This window comes from Myzus persicae, unplaced genomic scaffold, assembly GCF_001856785.1.
Source record: "Myzus persicae strain clone G006 unplaced genomic scaffold, MPER_G0061.0, whole genome shotgun sequence".
In the NCBI taxonomy this organism is placed as follows: domain Eukaryota; kingdom Metazoa; phylum Arthropoda; class Insecta; order Hemiptera; family Aphididae; genus Myzus; species Myzus persicae.
This window is the reverse complement of record NW_019104325.1, coordinates 25,501-43,081: the sequence shown is the minus strand read 5'-3', so window position 1 is coordinate 43,081 and position 17,581 is coordinate 25,501. Positions and strand designations below refer to the sequence as shown.

The following is a 17,581-nucleotide window of genomic DNA, read 5'->3' as shown; positions in this document are numbered from 1 at the left end:
AAATGTCCATTGAGACTGCAGGAAAAATGGCCAAATCAAAATTTAAAAAATGTAAAGATTATAATTTTTCAGTATATATTTATAAATGAACTTACAAACAAGTAGGTATCTGTTAATTTTTTTTTTTGTGTGTGAATATTGCTATCAGTTAAACTCTTAAAAATGATAATGAAAAATTGTTTTTTTCACTATCAATTTACAACAACTATTATTACTAATAGTTGGAACCTCTATAATTTTACCAAGCTGATTCGTCCCTAGAAAAAAAGTTTTTTTGCTCCACCTTCTAATCACTGTCCTATTGTAAAATCTTATAAAATAGATAATACCAGTATAATACAACAACAAAAATATCAATGATGACGTAAGTTCCACAAACACGCGCACATAATATGATTGAACAAATATGTTCCAAATAAGGCGGTCGAGACTTAAGATGGAAACGTTTCGGAGTAGATCTCGAAAATCTCATGTGCACTCCAAAAAATACGCGTATAAAATATACATGGTTGTAGGTGTGCGTCTCCCAAAAAGGCATGTAACCGCGTGGCTGATAAATGTCATATTGGGATTATTATGTAGCTGCAACTTGGACCATTTAGGAGGTACAAAACGTCCAGCTTAAAAATGTTGTGTTCAAAAACTATACACCGCAATATACTCGTTTATAATAATATATAATACCTGCGCACACCTCGATGACAAACACTATTTACTTCTATCAATCTCGCAGACTCTGAGCACTCCGAGCGAATCGAGTATAGACACACAGTTTAAATTATATTTGGTGATATGACAATTTAAAATTTTTTTTTATTAAATGTATATTGTTGATAAATTATAAATAAATAAATTTTTATTCAAATAGTTCTAGAAGTTTTCAGATTTTCTCTTCGAAATCATTGCATATTTCTTGAAAACCCTATATTTATTACGACCACGCTAGTTTTGATAACCACTAACTAAATATTATTATGTGAGACAGTAACAGCAACACACTGTTAACAGTACAATAAAACAATTCAGTGGAATGAAATTGAGAAAAAGTTCTTAAAGTTGATGTAAATGTGAATAATAAATATAAAATGTCAATAATATAAATGTGTGAGACTACGAAAATGGCTCTAACATTCAACAAAAAAAGTTCTTTTGGTGATTACTTCAGCCTATTCTGTGATCGATCGCCAGATTTTGTATGTATATTTTATACTTACACGATGTTCAATACAGTTGTATTTATCATACACGCTGCACTCAATGGTATACCTACGCCTTAAGTTTCATTTCACAAAATGTTGGATTAAATTAGTTTAAAACCCCAATCAATATAAATTTAAATGCCAAGATCTGTGAGTAGGCGCATCATGGGAATAAAAATATGGGATGATTATCCATCACATTTTGCAATTTCAATGTTTGAAATAACTTTGATTCATAAATAATTACATTTCTTATCGGAGGAGGCGAGCGTTGTATAAAAACGAAAACAACATTAATTTGTACTAATAACAACACAGGTACCTACCCTATGGTCGTTACTTTATGTGGCGGTAATAAAAATATAAATGTAGTCTAATTATTTTTATAAATTAGACGTTTTTATACTTGCAATTCCGACTTGGAACTTTTCCTTTTTTCGTAATAAATTAACACAGACTTTTTTACTGTTTGTGCTCGATTTTTCCCCCTTTTTATTTTACGGTTTTTTGCCTCTTATTCTTTGTTTTGATGCATAAATACATTATTATGACGTGTGCACTCTTTAAGGTTCGCATAACTCGCATTGCAGCTCATTACAAACTAAAACTTACGGTGGATCAACATTTTCATTTTGCATAGAATAAACCGAAAATCCAAATTACGTATTTTGATTATAGTATTATATTTAATTCAATTCAATTTAATAAATAATCGAGTTCGTAGGAAAAACAAATATAATATATGAAAACTAAAATCAGAATACGTAATTAAATATTGTATATTAACTTCTACTATGATAAATTATTATGAACCGTACGAACTCATTTTTACCACAATCCAGATGGTTTATTGGACATAAAGCGCAGAACAACAAACATAGCAATACAATACAAGTAATTATAATTTATAATGGTTCTGCATATTTTATGTAATTTGATGGATTATACCTAAACATATTATGTCTATACATCCGATAAATCAAATACCGGAAATCCCGATAACTCTCAGCTCTGCCGGTGTATCGTTAGACTCGGTTTTCCGAGAGGAAGTGCCATGAGGGACACCTCAATGACGACCTATGATAACCTAACCGAATAATTCCAATAAGCAACAATTATAATCTCGCCGGATGACGTCACAACAGTTTGACGTCTATAGTGGGTTGGGAAGGGGAGGGTTAAACGGGGGTACAAAACTGTCGTTTGGTCTCTTCTGCATATTTTGTCAGTCGAATTGTAGTTGCGTGTAACGAATAAAAAGGGTAGTACAAACGACTTTCGACCATTTTAGTGTAAGTATTGCACGGATCATAACTCTGTAATATTTTTTAAATTATTGTTCTGCCATCGTTAAAGTACAGAGCTAAGCAATATCCAAACAAATACTCTACTATTAGTGCAAAGGTTTTTTTAAATTATTCACTACTCATAGATAATAATTGTTTATTTTGTTAAGTAGGTACCTTGCATGACATACCAATAACAATTTACATTAACATTTCATGATAATATTATTTACGTAATAGTATTATTGATGCTGCGATATTTGTTTTTGACATTATGTCTCATTTGATATTTTAAGAATTTGAATGTTTTATAAATGTGTGTAAAAAATATGTATACTATATTATATATTATATCGAACAACCTACTAAGGGGTCATTACATATAAATATATAATTCTAATTTATATTATCTTTCAAATGAGAATTTATCCTAATCACACAAAATAAATGTCCTAATGACCTTTCGTTGTCACCGCCGTTTACAAAGTTTTATTTCTATTTTTTTTTTTTTTTGCTCGCACACGACCTGACAGCGGTACAATATTGTCTCTATACGGACCCGACCTGTTTCACCCAAAATCGATCTCAGTTAATAAATAATATGTTATTGCTCAAAACAGCTGATGATTTATGTAATATTATTTTAGTCATAATATACCTACAACAACATTCTGTAACTAGTTTTTAAAACTTTTCATTAAATATCGAATTGCAATATTTAATATTATGGTAACCGATATTAAATTACGGTTTAATGAAAAAATATGAAGGTACATATTACGTATCTTATATTATATGCATGTTACGTTTAAAATAAAATCCCATTTTTTTATTTTTTTATTCAATAATATCTGTTACGTTATTGCAAGTTTTCTGTGTTTTTTACTTATAACACTTATTATATCGTACTTTTGGTTTTTTTTAATATTATAAAGTCAACCCTTGTCAAAACGTAAGTAGATGTTTTCAAAAAGTGAGCATCTTCAAAACGTAACTAATAAAATAGAAAAAAATCTTGACTAAAATCTGTTTTGTGACATTCATTGTGGCATGTGCAATATATTTATTATTACTATCGTGAGATGCGTTATGGCTTATATAATTCGGGTTTTGGATACTTGGATTATATTTTATATATTATTGCAAATACTATCTAGAACTCACCTGAGCAGTTTGAGCAGATTGATCTCCACTTGGTTGAGTTGATTTTCAGGCGTAGCCGCGATTTGACATATCATTTTCCTCGCACACGTCGACCTGTCTTGCCTGAGAATTTCGTCGAATTTGTAGAAATCAGTCAGTGACTCTTCGACATAAGCGGAAACGTGCTGCGAAACGAAAAGGTCCAAAATTGTAATCATTTATAATTATTATTTTCGGTTCACAATTGGTAGGTAATAAAGACAATAATTATGATAGTTGAATTAATTTTATAATTTTAACGTAACTAAGTAGGTATCCATTACAATAATAATTTAGCTATTTTTAACTAGTTTATGTATAATACATTAAGTTAAAATCATCTTTATATACAGCTATCTTCCTATCTATAAATGTAGCTAAAACAAATTAGTTGAATAATGTTTGTTTATCTCGCAACAATTTTAAGTACAAATAAATATTCATTACCTAATCCAATTACTCTGTTGATACAAACGTGTAAATTAAGTCAAATCTAATACATATTATGCACAATGAGACAGGTGAACGACTTAGTAAGATGTACCTATTTTTAATAAACTATTTTATAATTATTTAGAAAAAAAGAATACTTATTTTTAACTGAGTTAAATCAATATTTTTCTCCCTAACTTTAAACTTATTTAGAGTTAAGTATTACCTATATTGTCCGTTAACTATACTAACTCAACGTTCTAAACGTTGACTTAATTAACTAACTTAAGTTAACTATTTTCATCTTGTTTATACAATTTTGTTACACATAAGTTATAAATATCTAAAGACTACCTAATGTATTATACTTGAATGAATGTACCCATATATGTACCTAAAGATGTTTACTGCAGTGTTGGAAAATATAATTTTTATTTGTATTTGAATAGGTATACAGATAAAAACTCATTTAAAATCTACTTAAAATGTATTTCAGGTGTGTTTGGAAAAAAATAATGTATACAAAAAATAATACTTGAGAAGTTAATTAATTCTAATTACTTGAACTATCATATTATGTCATAATGCATAATGCGCATGCGTGCGTTATGGTATAAGCATATTAGAACAATTGATGATTGATTGACAACGTAGGAGTTAAAAATATTTTTTTTTAGCCGTAAAAAATATATATTTTTTTTTTTTTTGAAGTTTTAAATACAAATATTTAAAAAGCCAATAAAATAGAGTGTTTAATACTATGTATACGACAGGGTATTTAAATATAACTAGATACTCAAATATTTTGCAGTATTATCTGCTATATTAAATTTATCACATGGAAAATAATAGTTTATGGGAACGATATAGATATTCTTACGCGGACGTATGCACCGCGGGTTATAACAAACGAGATAAATGTAAAATTCTAATTAGATAAAAAATGATTTGGGTTTTTTTTTAATGGTCGACGTTGAATATTAACCGTCGCCAATTTGTGTAGTATATAATAATAATACGTACGGTCACCACGGTATAACAAGGTACACTTGTTTTAATTATTATAATTATACGTTACATATGTGTACCTATTCACGGATACGCAGTTAACGAAAGTTTCTCCAAGCCCATGGGGTCATAATAATTATATTAGCAATGTGCATCGAAAAATCATCGAATTTACGTTATCGTCTAATATAACGCTTAACAACTGGCGTTTCCCGTACATCACTCGTGGTTTTCAACAGCGTTTTCAATCATATTAACCTATTGGGTAGATATTACATGGTCTGCTTGATGTGCGTTTTATTTACGTAATCTCGGGTGCACGTAAGTATCATGATTTTCAAGAAGACGAATTCGATGACTGAATCGATACGGAACAGTTATACCAATTCGTATCGAAGTCCGATAAGGGCGTCGCTGGTATACCACAAGGTAACATCTTTAACACTCAACATTGAACCGATAAACTCCAATTTCTTTCTTGAAAAGCTTGTATATAATATTAGTTGGTTGGTATTCGAGGCGTGCAACCGGGTAGAAAACACGGTGACTGAAGGAATTGTTAAAAAAAATAAGAAACAACTGGACTTATGGTTGAACACTGTGCCGCACAACTTGACCTCTACCACATCAAACCGCATGAGGTACACTCGTCACTGCTAATAAAAACTAATTTATCACGATAACCGTAGTCCTTTCGTAAATGTTGTTATTGTTTATTTAATTAACAGCTAATGTAAGAATACCTTCTAGAATTTTGCAATTGCGATCTATTGGGAGTTTTTTTGGGCGAAAGTCGCTAATAAATTCTATTGGAGCTGATCGAAAACTGAACATGGTTGACATAGGTACTGTATACGCCTATACCTATAAATTAATATACTATACGGCTGTTGAGATGGAATTCAAAAAAAAAACCAAACGTATTCGAAAAACAGTTAACCAAAAGGACGTTGGTCGCCGACAGGGTAATCCGAATAGATTTAACGTATCGCCGACTAAATAAATAAATAAGGACACGTGCAGGATTAAATCGGGAGAACAAATCAAGACGAGTTACAAGATCCAACACTGGCCTACAGTCGGTGTGTATTTTACATACATATATCCTGTCCGTATTTTACAGAATAACCTTTTGAGGGGATTCCTTTAACGGTGATAAACTGAGTTTTCGATTTGTTTTACTTGAGAAATATTGTCACGACGAGCAAGTTGTTTCGGTATATGTTACATGGACAATTAACGGCCACACACACATATAATAATATATTTAATATTATATTATTATCTTTAGCTTCTTCCCTAAGATTGAAGATTGATCCGTCGGACTTTTACGATATATATTTACAATAAATAGTAGGTACCTACCAAACGATATGGTCAGATTCGACAAAATTGTTAGTAAACGTATTAACAGATACATAAATACTGTTTTTTTCATACTAAATTAGAATAATAATATTTTGAAAGAAAAATGTTTGTGTTGACAGACTTGAAATACAAATAAATATGACTGTTATAGAAATAAACGCACATTGCATCCCAATTTTTGGAAATGTGTAGCCATTAATTTAAAAATCAAGAAAGTCAATATCAATATTGATAGCTGAAATTCCGATGGGTGATAAACCTAAAGACAAAAGACACACAGAAAGATTCACAAAAACATTACAAGAGTCTACAGGTGGCGTCAAAATGTACCTTTTTAAAGATTTTCATAAATTTATTTCGACATTGAAATGATATAAATGAGTATTATACTGACGAATACCATATTTTTTGTATCAATAATTGTTCATCTTTATTCATTACCTAATCATGTTATTGTATACACACCTGGTCACTTGATACAAAATTAACCCACACAGTATTCTAAAATATTTAAATATTATTAAACTAATTTTTTCGCTGCGATTTACAGTGTAACCTCTTTGTTGGGTCCAAATAGACCGACGCAATACGGATCTGCGCGTTCAATCGAAAATAAAACTTTACCTACATATAATGTTTTATTCATCGATAGGTGCCCAAAATACGTAGTAGGTATTAATAACTTGACGATATCATTCGACGTACCCAACTGCTCGGCAAAGTGTGAGCAAAACCTACAATCAACACCAATCGATACAGAATAATGAGGGTGTTCTTAAGTTGTTTTTTTTCTTGTGCACGGCAGAATTCTCACGGCGTGACCCTTAACGCCCTTGAGATTTCCCTGCACCTATTATATACCTGCCTGACTGTCTATATCTATATCATATACAGGGGGATTCGTTTACATGGCTAAACAAAAACAATTACAGTACGATTGTAAGACACAGGTCAAGCTTTGTGCTTTTGAAAATGAAAAACGATCTTATACCTATGGTCTTAAGTATACATAAGATTACAATTTTTACTAAGACATGTCATTTTCTACCTGTGTTTTTTCTACAAATTAAAATATTTTTGATTCCATGACAAAAAAAGGAATATTTCAACCGACATTGTGGTATAAATAATATATCCGTTATTAAATTGATAATTTTTCTTTTATTAATAGGCTTTAAGTTTGCGCTACGTCAATATAGTGTTTAATGCGTATAAATTAATCATTGTATTTTTTCAGTAACCGATATTTGAATCCTACCAAAATGTTTAAAAACATTTTGTGTTTCTAAATGAACTAAAATATGCGTGTAAAAAAATGTATCGCCCTGTTAGCCTTTTCCATAACATAATAGGTAGTGTACGGTTGTACAGTTTACCTGATATGATATATTTAGTTTATACACCCTATACATATTGAAATGTAACAATGACACTAAAAAACTGTATGTTTGATTAATATTGAGTTTGACACACTTAAAAAATACTCCAACAACCATTGGGCTTGAGGTTAACGAAAGTGAATTTGAACATGAATAATGGTAAAATCGTATGATGTACCTATGAATTTACTATTATATAATGTATTGTTAAGTTGATATATGGACTTAAATTGCAAAGTATTATAATCGGTAATAGAATCTTAAGTTTCTTTCACAGGTACAGCTATAAGTTCCCCGTCACATTATTTTTATTAAGATAAACGAGAAAAATTGAAAACGTGTACCTATTTTAGATTCTCGACTGAACTGTAAATGCGATATTAAATTATAATTCTCACGATGGTTTTTTAATATAAAATACAATTCAAAATTACTTTATTCAATAATACAATCAACAAATAAGTTAGTTTCAGACTTATACACGCCTAAAGTTTATAGTTTATATCTAGTAAGATTCCATGAATATATTATTAATATTGTGCTTTTGATTTGTTTACATCTCTTTCCGAAACGCAGTTCACCGATTCATAAATCATAAAAAGCAAAACAAATATTTCTTGAAAAGTACTTATTAGTTTTAGCTATTTCCAAGTTTCAAAAACATCGAATAATTTCGAGTAAAAAATGTAATAAGTAATTTGTATTTTTAATCAAAATACAAATTTCCAAATTATATAGTTTTTAATTTCACATCTTAACTTTTAAAATCCCCGGCTGCTTGTTCAATTTTAGTTTGAAGTGCTATTTAATAAGCGAATAAACTAGCTACTTAATGAATTCTTTTGAATTTGAATCAAGTAACACATGTTTGAATGATGTAACTATGTAGGTGTGCAAATAAAATAAATGGAGAAACTTCAAAAATATCGTTGGCAATTCCTTATATCGATGTATAATTTTACATTTTTCAATAAAATAAATACTTCAATGTATCATAAATCAATAAAAAACAATACAAATACACCTATTCCTTGTAATTGAAAACTAACAATTAAATTAAACAAATCACTCTACAATTCGTAAGCATGGATATTAATTAACCTTAGGGTATAATTAAAAATATTCGGCTCTAACATTAATGAATGATACTTATCAAAGTATACAAATAAAAGAAAAAATATCTTTTTTTGTTAACTTTCTAATTAAACGAGATTCTAAAGGTTCTTTAATAAGTATAATGATGGCCGAGGGGTGGCGCTGGGGAGATCACCACAAATATAATAGACAATAGTGGTGGTCGCTATTTGTAGGGACAATCTATGGTGGTCAAGATATATTATTAGGTATATATTGGGTTTTTTTTTTATTATTATGCACAATGCCCATAGAATATTAAAGCCCTTACAACAAATTAAAGTAACTACAACATTTTGTTTTGCATAGATATATTTTGGTACTTTTCGTCATATTTAAGGGAAAAAGCAAATTTGAAACTTAGTTAGCATAATTATGTGTTTATGTTATTATTTTTAATATTATCAGTTAAAAGAAGGAAACTTATTATCTAAATATATTATATTAGGTAGCTAGTATATTTTATTAAGGGCATACTAAACTGTACACCGGTTACTTCAGTGAACGTTGTACGTTCTTTTTCTGCGTATATATTGCCTGATAATCGCCGTGCATTTAAATATTTAAATTCAACAACATTAGAAAATATCTTAAGGCATGGTTCGATAATTTCAACGGTAAAATTATGCAAAAATAATTAAAAATAAAAGGATCTTAAATTTTCGTTTTTCTTACAGAAAAACAGATGGTATTCATTAACTGTAAATTTTAATACTGTTTTTAGTCATCCAAATCATATGATATTGGAGCAATTATTTATTCATCATTCATGATTAATAATTTTATTATTATTAGTTATTAATTTAGTAAATAGTTATTTAGTGTGTATTCAAATTTATGTTATTTTAACTATCCAATACTTAATGTATTGTAATGCTTAAATTGTTTATCTTATATGTTTATTAATTTTTTCCAAAAACAAAATGTTTTTTTGCATATAAGCTTTATTTTAACAATTTTAATTATATGTTTTACGGATTTTAGTTCAAGAAGTCCCTGTCTCTTGTAGTTAGCTCATAAAAGTACATATATTTGTCCATTTAGCTCGATTCAAATTGTAATTTCCTGAATAGTAAATATTCCAAAAATTATTTTTGATATTACATTTTATAAAATTAAATCACAACCTATTAGTATAATATGATAAATTATATATGAAATACAAATACAAATAAAAACTGAAAAAAAAATTAATATTTATACCTACCTAATTATTAGGTAATATAGTTTTGATGTTTGAAAAAAACAAACAATTTTAATGCTTATTGACTACCAACCTACCTATTAGTATTTCATTAAAATACTTCTACAATTTCGAATTAACGCTAATTATCGGTATCGAAGTGTTCACATATATTATACAAATTGTAATACCTACTTAATAGCACGTATTATTATTCCATCAATTATTAGTCTTGTTTCAATTTTGAATTCGATTTTTTTCTCAAAACAATAATTATAGTGTAGCGAAAATATAGAGCCACTGCGGTTTTTCGCTTTGAAAACACACTGTTACATTGGTACAACTATCAATAAACTGTTCAAATTTTTAATCCAGACCATTACAACTATACCACGTATGTGCATAAAAATAATAATTCATAAAAAAAAGCATCAAATTATAATTAATTTCACTCCGAAAAAAACTTATTTACACGTTTAACTGTTTATTGCATTAATGTATGATATATGTATTATATAATGCTACGAGTATTATAATAATATTTAATTATCTACATATTGGTTTTCGACCACACGCACGTTTACTCATAAAATTATATTATAACTGGGTACTTGACTTGTTACTTATTAGACGAAAAATAACAGTATCCGAATGCAAATAATAGCAAATAGAGTTTCCACGCACATATTTGGTATATTATATATAGTATATACATATTATTATATCTATTAATATAGCTATGTAATTATGTAACTTAAAGACAATTTCACAATTTTAACCTAATTAAACTCGAGCTCATTTTTTTACATTATTATTAATTTTCATTAAATCAGTTAATAATCAATAATAATTAGTTTTATTTATAATATAAAATGGGCCTATTTTAAATTGAATTCGAACATTTTTAATTTTTCCAGATTGAACAGTTGTTGTAGACCATGACGTTTAAAAATTGTATTTACCGACCAATTATATGAGTTTGAGAACATTTTTTTTTTCAATTATTCTTGTTCCACACAAATTTACTCAAACGTCAAATAAGATAAAATATTATAAAATGTAAGCATATGATGATATTTAACTTTTTTAAATGTTGAACAATTCTGCCCGTACGAGTGTCATGCGACCCATGTCGCGTGCTCGTGTTTATAATATACAATATAATATTCCACGAAATTCGAGACTTGAGAATCTATGCTCAAACATATTGCCAAATACATAACGTTAAAGCTATGCGTACCATTCGTACTTGTGTATACTTTAGGAAGCTATATGTATACATTCAGTGAATTTTGAACTGCAAGTAGCGGGAAACGAAAGCAAATTTTCGTTATTGAATGAGAACGATCGGTAGGTATATTATGTACCTGTACTTGTGTATATACCACACATACCTACTTATATCTATGTATAATAATATATTTATTAAAAATTCATGAAACCTCTCCACATGTGCTAATTATTATCTTCCAAGAATACATATCGGAGGCTATGGTTAGTTTCGGAGGCTATGGTTAGTTGCGTTAATTATAACGTTATCATTTGTTTCATGTAGTACCTATATGTGATATGAATATATTTTACTTGTGTAATCTTATGCATTTATAGGTGAGATTGGATTGATTGGAAACTTTTTAGACTATTACAAAGAATATAAAAGTACTTATAAAATATTTTTTTAATCAAACATACATTAAAAAAATTAGAAATACTGGTAAAGTTTACATGAACAAACATGTGTTTCTTTATAAAAATAAAAAACAAACTATAAAACAACAATAAAAAGATGTTGCTCCTTATTTTTAGATTTGGTAGATGTGGTATGTACCTACCTATATAGACCATTTCTGGTCATCGATTTGTAAAAAGTCAATAAAACGCCTAAACCAAGAATAAACTGCTACCTTAGAGCTACATGTTTACTATTGTACATAACAATTGTCAATAATAGTATACGATCATTATGCTGATCGTCTGCATTATTATCGTGAAGATGAAGCAGAACAACGAATATCGATCCAAAAATATAGATGGGATAGAACATTTATTTTTAGGTACCTATTACCTATTTAGAATAGCTATACGATGTAAGTAGGTAATGTTCATTCAACCAATCCGTAAGTATACAGAATTTCTTTCAAAAAACGTTTAAAAATCGAAAGCATTGTGTTCACCATGTCACTAGGTATGTAACGTTATTTGATATGCTCTACTTTTAGACCTTCTACTAGACCGTCTAGAGCCGACCATTGTCCCTCAACCAAATGATTTGAATTCAGTAAATATAAAATATAACTATTATATGAGTATATGAAGTTTATATTATTATTCAATAAATAAATAATATAACTATTATATGAGTATATAAAGTTTATATTATTTTTGTATAATACTTAATGTATTGGTGTTTGAGTCTAAAGGTACAGAACATAATATTGAACAAATATTGTTCATAGATTTATACAACCAAAAATGATAAATTGTTTGGTGTTCACTGATTAGTTATTACAAACGAAAAAACTCTGTTCACCACGCCTGAAAAATTGCTCACACTGCGGGCCTTTAAACGCTTTTTCAAAACGAATGTTTTCGATTTAAACTGTCAGACCGGTCTCCTCTACAACAGTATGTGCGCTACGAACAAATATAACTCACCAATAAAACGGTCTTGAGTTTCCACGATCCAGGTCAACCGTTAATTTTCTTTGTCGAAAACTATTTTTTGGCTCTCCGTAAGTATACATAGAGCACACACGGAAAACTAAAATTATTTTCACGCGTTTATCCTTTGTGGTCTCTTCTGCAGGTTGGTTAGGTTAGGTTAGGTGGTAGGTTAAATATTTTATATTTATCATGTACAAGCGACGCACGAGATCATAAGGGTCTCATTAAAAAAGCCCCCCTCCGCTCGCGCTTGTCCTACACACTAAACTTTGCTGCAGTTGCTACGTTTCAATTCTCGTTTTACGTCATACTATTTAGGCTGCGTTTAAGGCTCATACTTTGTGTTTTTATATTATCCGTGTCAGTGTGTGTGCGTGTGTGTGTTCGACTGCAATTGTTTCATGTAATTTTTCAATAGCCGTCTCCGGGGGTCGCTCCTTTCATATCGTTACATTATTATACAAACGTTATTAATCGTATCGTCGTCATACGTTTCTTAAATTATTTTATAATTATTGCTCATCGTCAATGGTAACGAGATAAAAAATAACATAAAAAATAAACTGCAGGGTATAGGTCGGCACCACTTCATTCGACGACGAGAACAACATTACTGCAAGCAGTACTGTATGGTGGATTCAAATAATATGACGCTTTGTGAATATAGAACGTACATCTTTTGAAAAACCGACAGATTTTGTCACTGGTAATGTTGTCGAAACAATGGACGGATTAAAATACTACTATTGCAACTATTATATCCCCCACAGCCGTGACGACACGGCCGTTTTTTTTAGCTTGGGAGGGAAATGAGTGGTCGTTGTTTACGATTTTATTTATTCACCATTATTATTATTACTATTATTATTATTTTCTTTTTTTTAAACGACCCGCGGGGATCTCATATGTTTGATAACAATCGAATAATTGGTTCTCCGGACAAATACGATTTCATTTTAATAATAGCGCGCCGACTTCGTTGTGACGTCAATGAAATACGTAATAAATATGTTATACCATTTGCAGTGGCTAATGTAGTGTACCTGTTGTGCATTTTCTACTTGGAAATTTAAAATTCAAAGTTTCGTTAATATTATAAATATCGAGTAAGGACGTGCAGTACAAGTCACAGTGTCACGCCGATCTGGACCCAAACCCAATAATGATTCATATTTCACATTTAATGTTCGTGAAATTACAGATATTACATTTTAGGTATAACATTTTACCATTTTTAACCTAACAATTTTTTTTTTCAATACATAAAAGAAGAACCCCATCGATCATCTCTAAATGTTTACTGTAGTTCAAACATGAATATGTATAAACATTAAATAAACTTAAAATTAAAAGAACAACTCAAAATCCACTATTATACCTACATTTAAAACCAGAAAGATAAATTTAAATCGCTAAAATCGGATTGTTGTATAGATTTCACTAGTCACTACTAACGTTTAGATTAGGTAATGATAAAAGAAGAAATAAAGTCTGAACGATTTGCTACCACATAAACAACATTTAACAGTTTAGGGTTGCTATTTCCAACTCTAAATTATACTCAACTGTATTGGCCTTAACTGAAATGCGAAATACCATATACGATATTCCTTTTATAAACTCGAAGGATAATAATTTATTGCACTTGCACAAATTGTATTTATTTTCAATTTTCGATTAATCGAGAAATTTAATTACATTTCCCACTATATAACCTCCCGACATGGTCGAGGCGGAAAATATTTTGCTTGGCAATAATTAATTCATATATTTATTTATCCCTTTAGAAATTGAAAAAAAATGATCGGTGAGAGATGGTCTCCAAAATTCATTCAAATGTTACTATTATTGCAGATAAATTGAATAAATTATTTCTTAAAAATGTATAGATGCCCATTTTAATTCGGTATACCATATTTAACAGGTAAGTATTTAACTAATGTCAGTGTATAAGTGTAGGCTTACGACTCTATGGTAGAAACCTTTTTTTTGCACTCACCTCGTCGGGTAAGGATCTCTTCCAGAGTCCCAAAAGTTTTCCGGCCATGGCTGCTGGCTTGGCGGGCTTGCCAGATGATGAAATCTTGTGCCAGTCTTGTGCGAGTTTGTGCATCATCCACATGCCAGCCAGACCCATGGCCGCCAGTAGAGCCAGCCTGATGAAGTGTATGTGAGCTTTGACGGCGGCGCCCATCACCAGCACTAAGAATCCAATTATCGCGAATCTCATATTGGCCGTCGCTGCGGAAAGGTGCTTACTGAAACAGAAGATTTTTATTGGCTCGCAATGTGATAATTCGATAGGTATTAATAAGTCGTTTATCACAAACCAGTAATTCAATCAATGAATATAGGTAGGTATGTTATAAAAACAAATTGCTTACGTGATTTGAACTCATTGCAATTTGTTTTCAAAATGTTATATTATTAATATAACATTATTTTTTTATTATTATTATTACTATTTAAATTTCTATAAAATCTTTTTTAATTTCGTGTTCCAAATGAACAGAATATTTGGTCGAAAATATCGAAATAATAATAATAATAGTATAAAAATCAATAATTTATTTGTATTTTGTCATAAGTATATTTTAAAGTTTAAATTATCAGATAAATATTGGAGCATAAATGCTTATGGTCGTATATTTATAACTACAATCGGATGGTAAGTATTACGATGTAAGGTACTCACAGTATGTAGAAAATGCTGCACAAAAATACGTGTCCTGGCGACGGTGTCACACGTTGATTGCGGAAGACCGAATCCGAACGACGGAGTTGAAAAAATTTCGATTAAAAATTTGAATACAACCGCGTTTCGGCAAAATCGGTAATTTTGGCAATATCTTATAGTAGTTTAGCTGGATATGTCGTGAGAACACTTGTTGGATTCTTCGACGGTCGAGAACGGATTGACGGTGTGAGACAATCGGGACTTCCTGACGACGACGGTGCCGGTCGGGTTTAGCCGCCGCCTCCAGGGTAGGAGTTGGTGGCGGCAGCGGTAAAAACTTCCGGTTTGCCGAGACGTGTTACGAAATGACTTTCATTTCGCCCGGACTTTCCGGACAACTGTTGCCGGGCATACCTGCGTTAATACGATATGCGCCTATTATATGTAACGTATACAGTATATACCTAACACGTCGATTCATATTCTCCGACGACTAAGCTATTGGTATATTATATTGTCGTAATATTCATCGTGCGTCTCCATCGGCGGGAACCGGTTTTATAACATTTTTATACTAAGCGCACTATATTAAAAAATAGTAATATAATAATCGGTTTTTGATTATTCGCGGTCCTTATAACATTTTTAATATACATATACAATATACATTATACGGATGCATTATTTCGTCACAGAACACTCAACAGATCTCTTAACTTAACATTTAACTTAACCTACCTACACTGCCTCCCCACATCAGCATAAACTGTTAATCCTACAGTCATTTCTCATGATTTAGTAATTATTTAAGACTTTGAAAACTTAATTTTAAGTTTGATATTAAAACTTTTTTTAAATTTTGAATTCTTAGAACAAGTGAAAAATAAAAATAATGTTGTACACAAATAAAAAAATGTTGAATTCTCTACGATCATGAAGTTCAATTTTAAATTATATTTATTTTGGTTATCACCCTCTTGCCAACCAATATAATAAATCACTAATATTATATTGAAATAGCTTATTATGTGGGTAAAGTAATTATATTGTTGATCACAGGACGCGGTAATAAAAACAGGGTATCAATATTGGGACATGGTGAGAATGCTGGGTTAGGTTAGGATGATGGTGAGTTAAGTTAATAGTTTAAGGATTTATGAATAAACAGGGGAAAGGGTCTCAACATTATTTCAGAAATAAATTAAAATAAAGTAGTTTAAAAAAATAGTAAATACATACTATGAAACAGTACGATTAGGAAAAAATTAAAATATATATTTTTATGAAATATTGTGTTTACTATACTCATCGGTCAGCGTCTTGGAAATAACTCGAGCAACACGCAAATTTAAACATTCCAAAGATTATTTCAATAGAAACCGGCTTTGTCATGAAGAAATATTTTTAACATTTTCAGTAACTAAAAGAAGAGGCGGATTTATTTATCAGGCATAATCAATAATAATTGTAATAAGTTTATTATATGATAACCTAACCGTAACGTATAGTTTATGGATTTTTTTCATTGTACCTAAATTATAATAACATTTTATAAACATTCGTATAATAATAATTGAATTAATAAGATAGCTGATATAATATTATTATATGATATTTAAATTTTTTGCAATTATGTATTTTTAAAATACGCATAATATAGTGTAAAAAAATTTGTTTTCTTCAAATCATTGTAGCTAATCCTATAAGATGATACTAAACTCAGTTACCAAAGACCCTGCCAAATTCTAAACTCTGCCTATTCGCTCCTCGGTGCATCGAACGTTGTGCCATAAAAATATCACCCTGTATACAACTGAGTATTTACTGACGACGAGTCTCAACACGCACGCGTGACGCGTTTTAACCGCAAACCCAGTGTATACTAACACAACCAGCTGGTATTTTAATAAATAATAAGAATTTATTATTATTATTATTATTATTATATGGTTATGCGATTTCACCGTCTTCGTCGTCGGTCAGCGCGTGCGCGAGGCGGCGGCGACTACTGACGCGACGTCGTATTACAATAATACAATATCACGAGTATTATCCCGGAAACGCATTAT

The 17,581-nt window shown here is 30.1% G+C and overlaps 1 protein-coding gene across 1 annotated transcript in view; it reads right to left on the bottom strand.

Annotated features, from left to right (window-relative positions):
• Positions 1–15,767, bottom strand: part of LOC111041180 — a 29,169-nt gene extending 13,402 nt beyond the window's left edge. Inside the window, exons 1-3 of the mRNA XM_022325391.1 lie at positions 15,531–15,767; positions 14,835–15,093; positions 3,650–3,813 (exon numbers count right to left, since the gene is read on the bottom strand). Of these exons, the coding sequence (XP_022181083.1) occupies positions 3,650–3,813; positions 14,835–15,065 (395 nt within the window). The 5' untranslated portion in view covers positions 15,066–15,093; positions 15,531–15,767. The remainder of the gene's footprint in view (positions 1–3,649; positions 3,814–14,834; positions 15,094–15,530) is intronic.
• Between the last annotated feature and the right edge of the window lie 1,814 nt (positions 15,768–17,581).